Consider the following 15,678-nt stretch of genomic DNA (forward strand, 5'->3'; position numbering starts at 1 on the left):
CGCAGCAAAGCCGCGTGGCAATCCGCAATAAAACTGAGAAAATATCTTATCCAATCAGAGCAAGACGGATGACGGAAACGCTGTCGTTCGTTTCCTTCGTTCATCTCTGATCTTTAATCCGGTGATGATGATGAGATGAACGGATGGTCGGAAAGGAGAAGGATTGAGGTCGGACGTCGGGCCGGAGACCGAAAATGTCGGCGGCGGACATCGGCGGAATCCTGGACAGCTCGAAGGAGCTCGACCGGCTGAGGAAGGAGCAGGAGGGCGTGCTGATGGAGATCAACAAGATGCACAAGAAGCTCCAAACCAGTGGGTACCTTCAAATTTCATCGTACTGCAAATAAAAAGCTTCGTACACAATCCGGTGTTTGTTGTCGGCTTGGTTCATGAGGAGCTGCTTTAACTGTTCAAGGAGTTTCCTTTTTTCCCGGTGGAATGTGTATATGATGAATTGAGTTTGATGAGTTGCTGAAAATGGATATGCTACAAGATGGTGATTGGTTTCGTTGAGTTCAGCTTGACGAAGATGATTAGGAACAGAGGAAGCCTCGGAATGATAGAAATGAAAAGTGAACCGAGAATTCGTGTTGTGCTTATATACTTAAACTAGTCCTGTGACTCGAGACTTTATCTGCTGATTAATAATGCAGCCCCTGAAATGGTCGAGAAGCCCGGGGACACTTCCCTGTCGAGGCTGAAGTACTTGTACTCCTACGCCAAGGACCTTTCCGAGAGCGAAGTAAAGTATGGTTCCATCTTTGATTCCTTTAGAGTTGAAGTTGTATTTCTGGGGATGTAATTCTTTTAGTCGATTCTGTAGTTTGGCTATCGAAATGGACTGTTTCTGATTTAGTAGTTACGGATTGTGTTTTTGGTGCAGCATGTCAAATGCTTTGCTGAACCAACTCGATGCTCTGGTGCCTTCTGGACCATCGAGGAGAAAGCCAGGTTTGTGCTAGGACCTGATTGGTTAGATCTGTTCTTGTAAAATTTGTATTTCCTGATCAAAGCGAAGTGAGTTGCTTGAAGTGCTCTTCCTATAGATGTTTTTGAAACTGGAACTTAGGCGGTTAGGCCAAACCACTCTAATTCAGGAGAGTCCAGACTTATTTGGTTTTTCATGTTCCGATTTGCAGATGGCAGTGATCTAAAGAGGAAACGAGGAAAAAATGATTCAGAAATCCCACGGTTGTCTCCTTCTTTAAGAACTCAACTCGAGGCTTGTGCTAGTTTAATAGGAGAACAGGTTTGTATGTCCGTCTTGTTCTTAGTGTCAATCAGGTATGTATTCTATTATCTATTCTCAAGAGGATTAGAACATTTGTTTGAATTAAGGTTGCTGCAAGGGTTACGCCTGATGATGCTGAGAAGGATGAGTGGTTCGTGGTAAAAGTCATGCACTTTGACAGAGAAAGTAAAGAGTAAGTGCTATTTCTATTTAGAAGGATCTATTATTTCCATTCTAGGCCTTTCCGGAAATGTAGCTTTCAACACTTTCGATATTATAACCTCTTATGCAGTTCTTTAAACAGAGTTATCTCTTCTTTGTTTAGATTTGATGTATTGGACGAGGAACCTGAAGATGAAGAAGAGGGCAGTGGCGAAAGGTAGTAATACGCTCGAAGCATTGACCTCTTCTGGCAGATAGTCCTCTCAAGTTCAACTTTTGAACCTGAGCGATTTGTTAAACTTCCTCGACTGATGCTCTTAGCAAGCTTAAGAGTAATCGCAATTTATCCAATTTCAGGAGGTACAAGCTGCCTATATCACGTATCAAGCCTTTTCCAAAGCGCAGTGATCCTTCTAGTGCCCCTGATTTCCCTCCCGGGACCCAAGTCCTTGCTGTATACCCCGGAACAACAGCGCTCTATAAGGCCACGGTAGTAAAAAAGGTACGGCATTGGCTAAAACCATTGAGAATTTGTTGACTTTGGGTCTATCATTTCATCGTTGTCAAAGATAATTTTTTGGATATTACTGGAGCTGACTGTTCATGTATTTTGCATCCTGTTGGGCTGCTCTTCCCATGTTTCTTGCAATCAGAGGAAAACTGAAGAGTAAGTAAAACATGGACCCTGTCTCATCTTAAACAAATTTTATAAGCTGGACCTGTCCAGTTCTTATGCAAAAGCCAATTGCAACTGTCAATGGTTGTCTGTCCGGTCTTACGGGCTGGTATTTTCTATTTGGTCAGCTATCTGCTTGAATTCGATGACGATGAGGAAGACGGAGCATTGCCTCAAAGGATGGTGCCATTCCACAAGGTGGTTCCCTTACCAGAAGGACACCGCCAGTGAAGACCTCTATGTACAAACATTGACATAGTTATGATGCATATTTGAGCTAGCCTTACAGATTGCCCACGTTTCGTTCCAAGTAATCATAGACTATACTTAGTATCTTCTGTAATATTACATTCTTGCCGATGCAAGTCGGTCAAGCTACTTCTTGTATGATCAGTCTCAGCTCATTTTTCTCTCATTTTCTTGCTGCCAGTAGCTTTAAGTTGGATTCCAGCAGTTGTCGAGAGGTACCGGCATATGTGACACTCCATATGAACAAAGCAGCTTATCGTAAAATAAGCCAAATATCATGAACAGTGCGCAGATTACTTATGCTTGGAAGAAAGCAATAAATTTGATTTCAAGGAAACAGGGTAACCATATTAATAATATATAAGTATGCAGGATCATTAAAACATGGCCGAAACCCACACCAAACTCGTAAAATAAACACGTCTTGAAATTCTCTATTGATCTTATTATTGGACGAATATAGCAGCACCAAGATCTCTCTTCATTTGGCAATGGCATTAAAAGACTTTCTAGTCTGATTGATTAAGATGGTATTACACTAAATCTGGAAAGCGATTTCTCGAACTAATGTTTATTGCTAGATTCTGGTAATGAACTCACCCTGGAGCACAAGCCTCAATCTCTAGTGCCTGTGGCATGCTTGAATGATCGGGATGGGAGGGTCCGACAGAGACCCATTGAGAATATGGCTCGCAACCCAGTGGTTTGCACCCTCCGTGTAGTGCACCCCATCCCAGCTGATGGAAGTCGCTGGATTCTCGCAGGAACCGCCAAAAACCTCGGTTTTGTTGACACCAAGTCCCTTGTTTCCACACCAGATGTGGGTGTAATCGACATGATACCCACAGCACACCGTCATCGGGTCTGTGAATCCTGGAAACATAAAAGGACAATGCAAGACATAAGCTCAACTGCAAGCTCAAAACGATGATGAGACGGAAGACCAAAGCAGCTGGGTCGTTATCTGCATCTCCCCAGAACTGCAAACTCAAACGGAACCGGATGGGAATTTGGAGGAAACTAATCCAATGCAATGATCACTTGAAGTGTAAAAGATGCAAAAATGCCAGCATTACTGAGGATTGCATGAGCCCTTCTAATCATCCGGAAAATTTCGAGTATCAAAATTAACATAACCGGAAAGACATCGGCAGCCAAGAGGGGAAAAAAAAAGTTGGTTACCTTCTTTCTTGGCATTGCTAATGAGTCCATATTTAGCTGCATACACATCCACGTAAGTGATTGCGGCCTCTGGGAGCTCAGTCCTCAGTTTTACAATCCGTTCCTTGAGGATCCGATTGAACTCCATGGCAGCCTCGTTCTGGGACTTGACACACCGATTTTCATCAAGATAGCCCGGTGGCGGATTGTGGTTGTAGAAGAGGTTCACCGGCAAGCAACCAATGGGGCCTGTGTTGTGGATCCAGAATGACCTCCCACCCTTCTCGTATATGTTCTGAGAAAACCGATTGAAAAGATTACAAAACCAGCAAGCTCATAGGTGCGAAGCCGTGATATTGATCAGATGTAACTTATGAGTATCTTTTATAGAAAAGATGCTGCCTTAAATTCCACAGATGAACAGAGCAAATTATCTGAGGCCTTAAGTTCATGTCATTGACATGGCATAATAACCCGAGATCAGTGCATAATTACCCGATACTATAGCGGTCGTTAAGTTGTGTCATTCATAATAAGATTGAATTACGAATGCTTACTCACTTGGACAGCTGAAGCTAGCTGGTTCACTATATCCGGCAATGCAGCTTTGAGCTGATCGGAGCTCAACTTCCTAAACCCGACGGAGAGATCGTTCTGCCCAATATCGAACGTGTACAGCGCCTTTGAGAACTCTTCTTGAACAGGCAGTTTGCTCTTCTCAGCCTGATCTTTTTCTACGAATTAGAAAACACACAATACATTTTCACCAATCAATGTGCGGAAACGACATTATTTTCCGGGCAATTCTACAAATGATCGGCCCGATTGTACGAACCTTGGGCATAAAGTTCGGCAGTTCGCTGCTTGAACTGATTAAACTGCGCGATCTGCATATCAAGTGAGAACGGGCTTATCCCGTACTCAAAGATGGTCTCGTTCTGCCTCCGTATCGTCGACCCTCCGGTGGCGAAATTCGCACCATGCCTATAGTTTGTTCCCAGTGAATTGAGGTAAGCACTCAGGTATGGGAGTTTCAGTTGCTCAGCTGCAGAACTCAACAGAGTAAGAATCAGTTTGTAAGTGCCAAGCAGAGAACACATAGAGAGACAGAATGCGTACCGATGAAGTCGGCAATGAGACGGCCATCGGCGTCTCGACCGGCCGGTTTATGAAAGAACCTCTCCCCGTAAGGCACACGGATGGGTTCAAACGCAGCCGATATGCCACCCGTGTCGGAATTCGAGTCCCCAAAGTTGTAAATCGCCGGGAATTCACACGCAGGCAAGGCGTCCGCGGCCCCTCTTAGTACCCATAAGCCCATAAAGACGGCAAACCCAGTAGCTAAAACCCCCCAAGAACCCATACTCCTTCCTCTCAACAGCCTAGACACTGTCCCCCAGCAGTAAGTGCTCTCTCACTTATAAAGTTCCATCCTTTTATCATGGAAGAGGACATTCTTGTCCTCGTCCCGGAGTTCGGGAAAATTAATTATAATGTGGCGAAAAACAACCGATAATATCATTGTCGGTGGTAGATTTTTCACAGAGAGAGAGAGAGGGCAGGGTTATCTAGGACGGACAGTCTCTTCTGGAGTCCATTGCCCCATTAGTGGATCCAGCAAGCAGTTATTATTGTCTGTATGTGAAATCTGGACAGCATAAGCACTTTTACGTGGGAAACACGAGTAATCGACATATTCACCATTTTGTAATTAAATTTATACTCCGTTTGAATTTAAAGTTACTTTAACTTAATTATACTCACGATAAAATAAAATAATTCATACAAAGTTAAATGATAGGTCTCATTTATATCATTTTTTTTTCAAAATTAAAATCACATAACTCATACAAAGTTAAAGGGTAAACCTCATACATAACCATTTATACCACTTTTTTTCAAAATCTGATTTTAAAATGTTACTTACAAACCAAATGCAGTATTAAAATTTTAATTTTAACTTTAACTCTATTTATTACATAATAAATATCAACGATACAATTATTACTTTTTTCTTTTTTTCTTTAATTTTTTAAATTATTTAATTTAATTTTTAATATTAAACTCTCTCAACTATTCATTACTTTTTTCACAATTCAACAACATAATTATTACTTTCTCTCAACTATTTATTACTTTTTTACACGTTTTCTCATAATTCAACATAATCATTACAACCCAATTAAAATCAAAATTCAACTCTATTTAATTCTAAAATCAAACACACCATTAAGATCGATGGATCGGGATTAGTTCTTGGATAACACGGACCATCAGCAATGATTAAATGTTTTCGTGTCCCCGAATTATTAAAGATAGATGGATTTGGTCGTCTGGGGGGATTTCCATGTGATAGAGGTTCCGTGGCTGAAATCCGAGGCTGACAATGTCGGATGGGCCTCGAAAGAGTACATTAATATCCACTGGGGCTGTTGGATTTTTTTCTTGTCTTGATGATACTGCCTATATTAATTTTAAGTCAAAAATGTAATTAATAACGTGTCAATTAATAACTGAAAATGACAAGAACGCAAAATATAATATGAAAATAACTGATTGCTAAAAATTTGCTCGCCTTACTCATTAATCAGGTCGTTTTCTAGTGGAATGTAATAATATAAGAACACAAAAAAAAAAATCAATTCGAGACCTTTTTCTTTGTTGGGTAAATAATGTCATGATAATTATATTGGGGTAGAATTCAATTTATTTGTTATTCCCAAAATGAATGAAAAGGACGTAAAACTTATATATGTACTAGGTAGGTTGTCCATGCTTGAACGACCTTGTTATTTACATGTATGTCGCGGTGTTATTTGCCTATCTGTTTAATTACACTATAACATTTACTACACTTAACTTGCACTTCTATATTAACAAAATAAAACACAAATTCGATTGAGAATAGTAACAAACAAATAGAAGTAAAATAAAATCTTATTAAGATAGAAAAAAAAAGATACACGTAATGGCTACGATCTCACTGAGTTGACGGAGATGGACGGAACATTTTAATACAGCTAGGAGCTAAAAAAAGATACAGGAGGCAAAGAAACAGAAGCATTTTTCGATTCTGACATTTATATTATATTGATGATGGAAAAAAAGGGGGGGGGGAGCTCGACCATAAAAACAGTAACGGGACCAATTTTTCTGTTTTTATACTATGATTAAATAATCTTCTTTTTTTAATTTCTAAAAGCGCCTAATAAGACAAATGTATATGGACAAACTTTTTATTTTCGAAATTTTGTATTTTGATTTGAAATAATGAAAAGGCTCGACTCTCGAGCATAAAATAGGTAATGGGACCATTTTTTTTATTTTTTTTAAGATTGAATAATTTATTATTTTATATTTTTAAAATCATACAGTAAAATAAAATAGATACAACGGATAGAATTTTTTCCTTTTTATTTTTATTCGATAAACGATTAAATAAAATGTATAGGATAATGAAAATAAATTATCAAAATAACAGCAAATTTTTTTAAAAAAATGTTGAAAGTATTAGAAACTTTCATAATTTCCCGCATAATGCTCAAGAAGATCCACGCAAGTCTATATATGTCTTTTCAGATGGATACTAATAGCATTGAAAATAGAAAATGTCCTATCTCCAAGAGTCCGACTTTCTCTCTGATTTCTATCGTTGTCATGCTATGGAGGCCCTTTTATCTTGTCTATGATTACACTAATGCCAATGACTCATTTGGCTATGTTCGGATGACACAGTGATTTGGTCCGTCAAAATCCAAGGCATGAACGCAAGATCGGGGAGCTGCTGTCGGAGAAGGAACCGTTGACGATGCGATCGGCCAGCCAGTGGTTTGCAGCCTCGGTGTAGTGGACACCGTCCCAGCTAACAAAGGAAGAAGGGTCTTTGCATGAACCTGCATACAACTTTGTGCCATTGAAGTCTGCACTTTGCCCGCACCAGACGTGCTTGTCCTTGTATTGCACCCCACAGCATATCCTAGTCGGATCTCCAAACCCTGCCCAAGGAAACAATAGGATTATATATGGACACCATCTTAACTCGTTTGGAAGACTGAAGCCCCCCGGTACGTAACGGATGTACTCGCCGAGGCGTTGTCGGATTTGTCCGTGTGGTGTGCAAATATGGGTCCCTCCATTAGTGTACTTCTTGATGGAGTTAGGCATAGATTTAGCTGTGACTTGGGGCGTGCATAAAGTGGCGGCATGCTCGGTGCAATCCCTCGATCATGGCAAAAAGAAAACTGATGACTTTCCACATTTTTAGGCATTGCTGATCGAACAGAGTCCGATCATGAAAGAGCAATGGAATCCGCAGTATCGGGAATGGACCGAGGGGTCGAATTTAGCTGCCATAGCTCCTTGTTATTCTTTTAAGAATCCTGATCCGAAAAGCTAGTTAGGATATGGACGTCTCATAAAAATCCTTCTTGGTTTCCTTACCTTGTTCCTTGGCAGCGCCGATGAGTCCATACTTGGCGGAGTAGACATCGATGTATGTCAAAGCAGCTTCAGGGAGCTGACGCCTTAGTTGCCCCACTTTTTCTTTAAGCTGCCGGTTGAACTCCGAAGCCATGTCATTCTGGTCCTTGACACAGCCCTGCTTGTCCAGGTAACCGGGCATTGGGTCGTGGACTGCCTGGATGGTGATTGCTAAGCACCCGATCGGACCCGTGTTGTGTATCCAAAACGTCCTTGCACCTTGGTCGTATAAATGCTGGCAAAAGAAAACACAAACAGAGAAGGAAGACAACATCGTTCTTAGGATACTTCACTGAGATGGAAAATTTGGGATGATGAAGACAGCGAGAACTATATATACTTGGACAGATTCAGCAAACTGATTGACTATATCGGGAATTGTTTCATTCAGCCTCTCAACGTGTGCGTAACTTAGGTTGCGGAACCCGGCAGCGAGATCATTCTGCCCGATATCGAACGCGTAAAGAGCCGTAGAGGTATGCAGATCGGTTCTTGAACTGATCGAACTGTGCCATTTGGATATCAAGGGAAAACGGGCTGACTCCGTTCAGGAACCAGCTCTCATTCTGCCTCCTGATCGTTGCTCCTCCGGTGGCGAAGTTGGCGCCATGCTGATAACTCGTCCCTAGTGAGTCGAGGTACGCACTCAGGTGTGGCAAACCGAGGTGCTCGGCTGCATATCAAAATAAAAGGGAGAACATGTCCAGAGAGAAATATATATTTGATTCGTGCAACATCTAAATATCTACAAGACATCATTGCAAGTTTGCAACCATATATCAATTTCTTCGAATTGATGCTGCACTGCGTACTTGGGTATGTACATCCATAACGGAGTCGAACTTCTAAACGGCGTCGATAATTACTTCACCATTTAATACCGAGTGGATTCTTAAACATACATATCTAAAGAACATGTCAAAACAGACACATACCAATGAAGTCGATAATGAGTCGCCCATCAGAGGCCCTTCCTGCCGGCCGGTGGAAGTAAGTCTCACCATCCGGTGCCGCCATCTGGTAAAATGCAGCTGAAATGCCACCGGTATCGGAGTTTGAGTCTCCAAAGTTGTAAATCGCTGGAAAATCACATCGGGATGGAGTCGCTTCTACTGCTGCGACGTCGTGAAGTACTCCCACGATCACCAGCAGGGGCAGCATTGCCAAAACGCCGCCGACGGAACCTCCCTCGACTTTCACCATGGCTCAGTCGATATCGACTGATACACGACCAAATCAGGGATTCAAAACAAATGGAGACTGAAGATGAGAAATTGTATGTTATGAATTATGGGTTAGTTTCTCATCTCACATGTTATATATTGTGCTTGCACCTTTATTTCCTTTTATGAACGTGCAAATTAAAATGGAAAAAAAAGGACAAAAAGGTGTCTACAGTAATTATGTTGCAAAAAATTCTATTGTTATTGTATATCCTTTTTTTTCCCTGACAGAAAAGCCCCAATCAGCGTTTGACTGTCATTACTAAAGTGATTAGGAATCACGCACAAGATCACACTTGGACTTGCCACAACCTCTGATCTTCTCATGGCAGTATGAATTAGGATTAAGCAAAGCATCACTCGCCCTTATTTGTCTTTCCGCACGATTGGGAATTGCCCCTGTTAGATCTAACATCCGACCGATTATAATCATATACTTTCGAGGACGGGTAAAGATCTCAAGTGCTAACTGGTTTGCTCGTCGGTCCATCCCGTGAGGGCATTGTAACCTTGAGCTCATATTATTAATCCAGACCAACATTTTGTCTGGTGGCTTGAAGTGCTTAGTTATTACCACTTAATTTCAGAAGGTCGTTGGTCATTCCTTCACGTGATCTATATAGTATTAGGGAATAATATCTACACAAATACCAAGTAAGATATGGTAGAGATCAATCACCTCATACATAACATAGGAAAACATTACACGAGTTGCTGAGAAGGCACACCTTTTAGCCGGACAAACTCGCTCGCTAGCAACTGTCGTGACGAGACCAAGGGATCAATGTTACCCAAAATCGGCCTTGGATTGAAGATTCGGAAGAATTGTCGCTTAGAAAGCAAATGTTTATTATTAGGAATTTCATATCTTTATAGGATAACTTTTATTTTTAAATTTCGAGACTATTTTGAAATATTAAACTTGATTTATCACAATGAAGTTAATTTTCTATTTGTTACTTTGTATTCCTTTCATTTATATGGTGGAGATGCTAAATTTGCAGAATTCCCCCTCCATGTACGATTATCCGACGCCATGGATGGTCTTACTCTTATTTCGACTATAGCGATTTGAACACATAATTTTTCTGGTTGAAGTAGCAGGTCATAAATCACATTTCCAGAATTATGCCCTCAAATCCTTGTAGGAGGGGCTAAAATGAGATGAATGTTGACGTTTGAGGATCAACTGGAAATTTCTTCGATCCCATACGCAACGACGTCGTAGTTGGCCCAAGCAAAACCAAGGCAACTCGGGCTGTATTTTTCTTCTCCTTCCTCTCATGACTCCCACAGCACCACAGCCAACGGCGTCGGGCGGCGGCAGTGGGGCCATGGCGCAGCCGGAGAAGAAGGCGGAGAAGGAAGGGACCAACCTGCTGGGCCGGCCGAAGTTCTCGGAGCTCCCGAACGGCCGGTTCAAATGCGTCGAGACGGGTCACGAGCTGATCGGCAAGGACAGGGACTCATACTCCCAGAGCAAACGGTGCCGTCTCGGTCTCATTGACTACGCCCTCTCCCACAAGAAGCCTCCCCTCAACATGTTTACGCAAGACCCAGATTGCCGGTAATCAAAGAATCTGTCCTTTTTCGCCTTTCTTGCTTCCGCTGTTGGGTGTTCTTGAGCTTGTATAATACATATATAAACACAGATACATACAACTCATAGAATGTTTCAAAATGTCTTAAGGTTCTTCTGATTGAAATACCAATCTTGTAGCTGAACTCTGTTCTTCTATTGATTGAGATAGATTGTGAGGAAGAAAGCATGAAACTGCTAGATTTGTCTGTTTTTTGTTTATTGAGGTTTTCAGAACTGAAGGACCACGGAGGATATCTGCGTAGCTTGATGGGTTTTGTTCAATTGAATTTTTGTCGTTCGTTGAAAATATTGTGACCTCGATGCTGTCATTTTAAGCGTTTTCTGCTTAAATTCAACAGAAAAGTGATGGTATGTTTTTGGACATGGTTACAGATCAAAGTTGATATGCAAGTTGACAGGGGGTAAAGTTAACAAGTCCGAGGAACACATATGGAAACATATCAACGGCAAACGGTTCCTCAACAAACTTGGTTTGGCCCTATGTTTGGTTAATCTTTGTGTTTTCCGTTGTAACATCAATGTAAATTGAAGGTGGACTTGAGTGCTTGAGGTTTAGGGTGTTCATGGATGTTTTCGAATGCAATGGGCAGAGAAGGAAGAAGAAGAAAAGCTGGGGCAGATGGATTCTGAGGACGACATGGGCCAAGAGATTCCTGAACGAGTAGCCAATGGGAAGACAGACGAGAAGAAAACGAAGGACAAGAAGAAGAAGAAGAAGAAGAAGAAGAAGAAGGATAAGCAGAAGGGAAAGGAAAAGGAGAAGATGGACGATGAAAGTGATCCTGTGTCAAGGGAAAATGGTGACTCCGAGGAAGTGGACTTTTGGATGCCCCCTGCTGGAGACCGGTGGGACTTCGATGATGGAGGAGATAGGTGGGGGTCCGATGCAGAGTCAGGGCCAGAAACAGCAGAAGAAGAAACAGGTATGCATGGCAAACCATTGGAAGGTCAAGAATATGAATGGCAGCAAAGTTCATTGAATTTTCCCTTCCATTAAGATGGAACTTTTATTGTGCGTATGATTCTCAAATTGTCCCTCGACGAATCCAACTATGTTCCAATAGGATTTGATTAATGTATTTATCTCTACACATGTATAGGAGACTTATCGTCTTGAATGTGATAGTATTTGCAGGATTGGACGGTCCCCTTGAAGATGATTGCCCAGAGCCTGAAGAGACTTCTATTCGGTAAGTTAACTTCACACCGCTTCATGTGCTGCAACTTTTCTGCGATTGATCTCATGTCTGAGTAAGAATTATGGTTGCTCTTCTTTGGATTGCTTTCACAGGAAGAAACGAGCTTCTACTGATTCTGGAGCTGGCAGTATCGTCTTGAAGAAGAGGAAGAAAAAGAAAAGTAAGAACTCCAGCTAGTCATACAGAGGCTAAGTTTATTAGGATCGTTTGACCAAGTTGCTTTGCCGTACTAATCGGAGGAGGAAAGAGGATTTGTTTCGACTTCGAGATTTTTGTATGTTTACTGTTTTGCACCTACAGATCATAAAAAAGTTGCAGTTTTCGAGTACTTAAACTTGGTTTCTTCTGAGATTTTGCTTTTCCCAAAAGATTGTTCGTTTGTCCATCATCATCGCATCAGACAATAACTTTGTGGAGAGACTGAACCGGTCGATTGAATCAGTTGGAACTAGAATATCCATCAGGAAAAAAAATGATCTCGGAATGTTAAAACAACGAAAAAATACACTCCAATGCTTATCTGTGTCAAGAAAGCTAATACACAATTAGTCACAGGGCACAATCTTTTCTTTCGACGTTGATTGAGTTTGAGGAGCAGTTTGCAAGTGCTGGAGCATAACGTCCTCCTTTTCCAAGTTTCTACATCCAAATGCCCGACCATGTTGTCACTTTGGGGGTGCAAAAGTGTCATCATGAGTTCCAAAATACCGGTCGCCAAACTCCCCCATGCCTGGGATAACTCGTAAGTTCTCATCAAGAGACGAGTCAATCTCCGAGGTGACAATTTTTAGCTTTGGAAATTGCCTGCATACTGCATGGATTCCTTGAGGCGACTGCATCGAATTGTTCATATCCCGTAAAAACAACATGAACTGCACATTATCACGCACTTGAATCGATGAAAGGCAAGTCGTGAGCATGACTTACTGCTATAAGATTAAGAAAGATGATATTTGATTCAGGGACGCCCTTACTGAGAAGCAGAGTAATTGCCTTAACTGCTGAATTTCCTGCAATGTCACAACACTTCTTAGTTCCTCCTCAGCAATCAAGTCTTTGTTATATTACAACTGAAACGAAGTTCTTCAGTGGCTTTTGGTTTCGAACCTGAAGCTAGAACAGGGTCGAGCAAGAATACATGGCGACTGGCAATATCCGAAGGCAGCTTCTCATAGATCAACTGCAATATTTGTTTAAGCAATAGAATATTATTAGAACTGCAGCATACGGCCAAGAAAAACAGAGGCGCAGATTTGCGTAGCTACTATCACGGACCTGCCTCCCATTGTTTCCTTCTCCATGGATGAGGATTTTTCCGATCTTGATTCCTTTACAGCATGCCCGTAATGCATTCTCCATGCTCTCTCCACTGACATATACAAGATAAAACTAACTAATACATAGACTAAAACTCCCATTTCAAGATACTTCGCTGAAAGTTTGATTTTTCAACTTACCTTCTAATGACTGAAACTCCACACAACCTTCTGCAGAAGACGACCCCTGGATACACGCTTCCTGGAAGCAGTAGAAGAATTTTCCATTAATCAATGGATTAAAATCTACGACTTATACTCTAAGAATATGTAAGAAAATAGTTGATGGAGGGCATTACCTGTCGGAGTAATTATCTGTCTTTCCACAAATGGCAGGTGACCGAGTCCATGCTCCACGACCTGAACAAGAGTTTCGAACAAAAGAACACAAAATGGAAATATACAGATTAAAGCATCATAATAATCCAATCATGTCCAGTCATTACTCTTTACTTACCAAGCGAATTAGACGGTCGGCGTAGAAGATGAAGTCATGCTTTGTTGTTTTTACGTCACGTATAAGTGTGTGCATTCCCTGAATCTGTATGAACATGCAGAACAATTAATCCACATTCTTCTAATGCTATTTCTTCTTAGATGGGATTGCATTAGCTCGGATGTGCAGTGTATACCTGAAAGGTTGAATGTATCAGGAAGATATTTGGGTAAATTTTGCACAGGTCATGCTGCCCGAGCTTCGTGTGAATGTGCTGAACTATCAAGTCGACTGCAACATCATTATCTCCTCCTCGAGGGATGATGATGTCAGCGTACTTCTTTGAGGGCAATATGAATTCCTCAAAACTAGGCTTCACAAACCTCTCATACTGTATCAAAGCAAGGTCAAAAAGTCCACAGATTAGGAATAAGCTTAACTCCATTTTTCTGGAACAAAAGGATTAGAGTCATTTTCTAACTTGTTCGAGCACATTTTGAATGTCCCGTCCCCTCTCAACTGTGTCTCGTTGAATCCTTCGAGCGAGTCGAACATCAGAATCTGCACTGGTCAGAGAGTTATGATGGTTGATGGGCAACAATTAAGAGAAATGCGCCTAAGCTTCTGCAACAAATGCGAAGCACCAGATAAGGCTTAGGAGTCCCAAGGGGGATGAAACCTGTGTCGACGAATATCTTCATGTTCATGAGATCACGGACTCGAGGATCGTGAAGGACGAGTATGCCCTCTAATATGATAACATCAGAAGGATTCACCTTCGTTCATAAATAAAACAGATGGCATTAAGACTGAAGTATGCATCATCAGGAGCTTACACCAAAATTTATCTTTTGCTTTACGGAACTCGCAAAATAAGTTATTTTCCGAGAGTGGATTGATAGTCAGTACCTTTCGAGCTGTCCCAGTGACTTTATGGCTCTTGAAGTCATAATCCGGGATGCTAACTTCCTGCCCAAGCTTCAGCTTCTCCATGCACGAGAGCAGCATTTCCGTGTCAAACGCATCTATAAAAAGAGCCAAAAAGAAAATGTCGAGAAGCTAATCAACAGCAAGAAAAATCTCCTGTGGGGTGTAATTGCCCGTTGACAAATCTTCGACTAGGACGAACAGGCTCACCAGGATGGTCGAAGTTGTACTCGTGAACCTTCTTCACTACCTCATCACTCAACGAGTGGTAAAACGAATCCTGCAAAATGTGATCTTTCTTTTATCATAATAAGGTCAGAAAGATCTATCCTTCCCCTGATCAGTTCCTGTTCGCATTGACGGATCGTAAAGATACAAATCCAATAGCATGAGTACATGATGCTAAGGATAACCGATCACTCGCTAAATAAACTAACAAAAATCGCCTCTGTCCGAAACAGATTCACAGTTTATCAACTGCAAACTAAACCTGATTCACGAGGACAACACGCTGATCGTGCAGCTGGGCGATAATCATATTGCAAACCGTGGTTTTCCCAGATGCAGTCCCGCCGGCAACACCTGAGGAAACCGGTTCCAATCATATAATAGCCCAAATGCAGGACAGCCTCCCACACTCGAGGGAAAAGAAAGAAAGTAAAGAATATGTCGAGTGGAACTCGATACTCGCCTATCACAAAGGGCTGCTTGAACGGAGCCCGGGCATCCGAGGCGTCGTCCTGTTGGATCGAGGAATGGCGATCTCTGATGCTGCTGGCGACCGCAGCAGCAGCCGATTTCGGGTCCATGATCTGAGAATGAAGGAATCCACGAGAATCGATTCAGTAATTGCAGAGAATAAGCGGACCAGAGTGGAGTGAGAGCGTTTCTTCCATCCATGGCTATTCCTTTTTAAATGCTTATTATTCATAACAGAGCAGAGAGAGAGAGAGAGAGAGAGAGAAGGTGCGAAATCCGCGGGAACAGGCGGCGCTTGAGACCACGACACGTGGAGC

The 15,678-nt window shown here is 41.7% G+C and overlaps 5 protein-coding genes across 6 annotated transcripts; 2 read left to right on the forward strand and 3 right to left on the reverse strand.

Moving 5' to 3' along the window:
• Nucleotides 1-47: 47 nt before the first annotated feature.
• Nucleotides 48-2,484, forward strand: LOC116196487 (SAGA-associated factor 29 homolog A-like). The gene is made up of 9 exons (XM_031526226.1): nucleotides 48-312; nucleotides 654-747; nucleotides 884-951; nucleotides 1,140-1,249; nucleotides 1,339-1,424; nucleotides 1,557-1,610; nucleotides 1,751-1,895; nucleotides 2,047-2,060; nucleotides 2,198-2,484. Exons 1-9 carry the CDS (start codon nucleotides 195-197, stop codon nucleotides 2,298-2,300), a joined length of 792 nt encoding a protein of 263 aa, XP_031382086.1. The 5' UTR covers nucleotides 48-194; the 3' UTR covers nucleotides 2,301-2,484.
• A 160-nt stretch (nucleotides 2,485-2,644) lies between these two features.
• LOC116196486 (GDSL esterase/lipase At5g14450-like) lies at nucleotides 2,645-4,904 on the reverse strand. The gene is made up of 5 exons (XM_031526225.1): nucleotides 4,599-4,904; nucleotides 4,315-4,524; nucleotides 4,041-4,213; nucleotides 3,501-3,774; nucleotides 2,645-3,191 (listed from the first exon to the last, which is right to left on the reverse strand). The coding sequence occupies exons 1-5, from the start codon at nucleotides 4,840-4,842 to the stop codon at nucleotides 2,941-2,943; spliced, it is 1,152 nt and encodes a 383-aa protein (XP_031382085.1). The 5' UTR covers nucleotides 4,843-4,904; the 3' UTR covers nucleotides 2,645-2,940.
• Nucleotides 4,905-7,016: 2,112 nt separating this feature from the next.
• LOC116196870 (GDSL esterase/lipase At5g14450-like) lies at nucleotides 7,017-9,161 on the reverse strand. The gene is made up of 3 exons (XM_031526787.1): nucleotides 8,894-9,161; nucleotides 8,397-8,631; nucleotides 7,017-8,245 (listed from the first exon to the last, which is right to left on the reverse strand). Exons 1-3 carry the CDS (start codon nucleotides 9,159-9,161, stop codon nucleotides 7,876-7,878), a joined length of 873 nt encoding a protein of 290 aa, XP_031382647.1. The 3' UTR covers nucleotides 7,017-7,875.
• Nucleotides 9,162-10,444: 1,283 nt separating this feature from the next.
• On the forward strand, nucleotides 10,445-12,334 carry LOC116195733 (surfeit locus protein 2). Of its 2 annotated transcripts, none has more exons than XM_031525055.1 (5): nucleotides 10,445-10,748; nucleotides 11,157-11,254; nucleotides 11,375-11,707; nucleotides 11,920-11,974; nucleotides 12,076-12,317. In XM_031525055.1, exons 1-5 carry the CDS (start codon nucleotides 10,465-10,467, stop codon nucleotides 12,158-12,160), a joined length of 855 nt encoding a protein of 284 aa, XP_031380915.1. In that variant the 5' UTR covers nucleotides 10,445-10,464; the 3' UTR covers nucleotides 12,161-12,317. The 2 variants fall into 2 exon arrangements, with proteins under 2 accessions (XP_031380915.1, XP_031380914.1); XM_031525054.1 differs by having other exon boundaries at nucleotides 10,447-10,748; nucleotides 11,911-11,974; nucleotides 12,076-12,334.
• Nucleotides 12,335-12,448: 114 nt separating this feature from the next.
• LOC116195732 (uridine kinase-like protein 5) lies at nucleotides 12,449-15,590 on the reverse strand. The gene is made up of 14 exons (XM_031525053.1): nucleotides 15,354-15,590; nucleotides 15,153-15,244; nucleotides 14,873-14,942; nucleotides 14,645-14,760; nucleotides 14,415-14,511; nucleotides 14,217-14,296; nucleotides 13,932-14,126; nucleotides 13,757-13,840; nucleotides 13,599-13,659; nucleotides 13,441-13,501; nucleotides 13,259-13,352; nucleotides 13,091-13,163; nucleotides 12,911-12,993; nucleotides 12,449-12,816 (listed from the first exon to the last, which is right to left on the reverse strand). Exons 1-14 carry the CDS (start codon nucleotides 15,469-15,471, stop codon nucleotides 12,649-12,651), a joined length of 1,392 nt encoding a protein of 463 aa, XP_031380913.1. The 5' UTR covers nucleotides 15,472-15,590; the 3' UTR covers nucleotides 12,449-12,648.
• Nucleotides 15,591-15,678: the final 88 nt, after the last annotated feature.

The sequence above is a fragment of the Punica granatum genome, chromosome 2 (assembly GCF_007655135.1).
Source record: "Punica granatum isolate Tunisia-2019 chromosome 2, ASM765513v2, whole genome shotgun sequence".
NCBI lineage: Eukaryota > Viridiplantae > Streptophyta > Magnoliopsida > Myrtales > Lythraceae > Punica > Punica granatum.

Bases quoted from the DNA above. Each gene is read 5' to 3' on its own strand.
- LOC116195732 (XM_031525053.1), bottom strand. From the start codon at position 15,471: ATGGACCCGAAATCGGCTGCTGCTGCGGTCGCCAGCAGCATCAGAGAT. The intron at 14,943-15,152 runs GTTTAGTTTGCA...CACATTTTGCAG, and splicing joins GTGTTGTCCTCGTGAATCAG to GATTCGTTTTACCACTCGTT. The intron at 13,502-13,598 runs GTAATGCCCTCC...TACTGCTTCCAG, and splicing joins ACAGATAATTACTCCGACAG to GAAGCGTGTATCCAGGGGTC.
- LOC116196870 (XM_031526787.1), bottom strand. From the start codon at position 9,161: ATGGTGAAAGTCGAGGGAGGTTCCGTCGGCGGCGTTTTGGCAATGCTG. The intron at 8,632-8,893 runs GTATGTGTCTGT...TTTGATATGCAG, and splicing joins ACTCATTATCGACTTCATTG to CCGAGCACCTCGGTTTGCCA. The intron at 8,246-8,396 runs ATCTCGCTGCCG...ATCTCAGTGAAG, and splicing joins GTTCGATATCGGGCAGAATG to TATCCTAAGAACGATGTTGT.
- LOC116196487 (XM_031526226.1), top strand. From the start codon at position 195: ATGTCGGCGGCGGACATCGGCGGAATCCTGGACAGCTCGAAGGAGCTC. The intron at 748-883 runs GTATGGTTCCAT...TTTTTGGTGCAG, and splicing joins CTTTCCGAGAGCGAAGTAAA to CATGTCAAATGCTTTGCTGA. The intron at 1,611-1,750 runs GTAGTAATACGC...ATCCAATTTCAG, and splicing joins GAAGAGGGCAGTGGCGAAAG to GAGGTACAAGCTGCCTATAT.
- LOC116195733 (XM_031525054.1), top strand. From the start codon at position 10,465: ATGACTCCCACAGCACCACAGCCAACGGCGTCGGGCGGCGGCAGTGGG. The intron at 11,255-11,374 runs GTTTGGCCCTAT...TGCAATGGGCAG, and splicing joins ACGGTTCCTCAACAAACTTG to AGAAGGAAGAAGAAGAAAAG. The intron at 11,975-12,075 runs GTAAGTTAACTT...TTGCTTTCACAG, and splicing joins CCTGAAGAGACTTCTATTCG to GAAGAAACGAGCTTCTACTG.
- LOC116196486 (XM_031526225.1), bottom strand. From the start codon at position 4,842: ATGGGTTCTTGGGGGGTTTTAGCTACTGGGTTTGCCGTCTTTATGGGC. The intron at 4,525-4,598 runs GTACGCATTCTG...TGAGTTCTGCAG, and splicing joins TCTCATTGCCGACTTCATCG to CTGAGCAACTGAAACTCCCA. The intron at 4,214-4,314 runs GTTCGTACAATC...TCTAATTCGTAG, and splicing joins TGCCGAACTTTATGCCCAAG to AAAAAGATCAGGCTGAGAAG.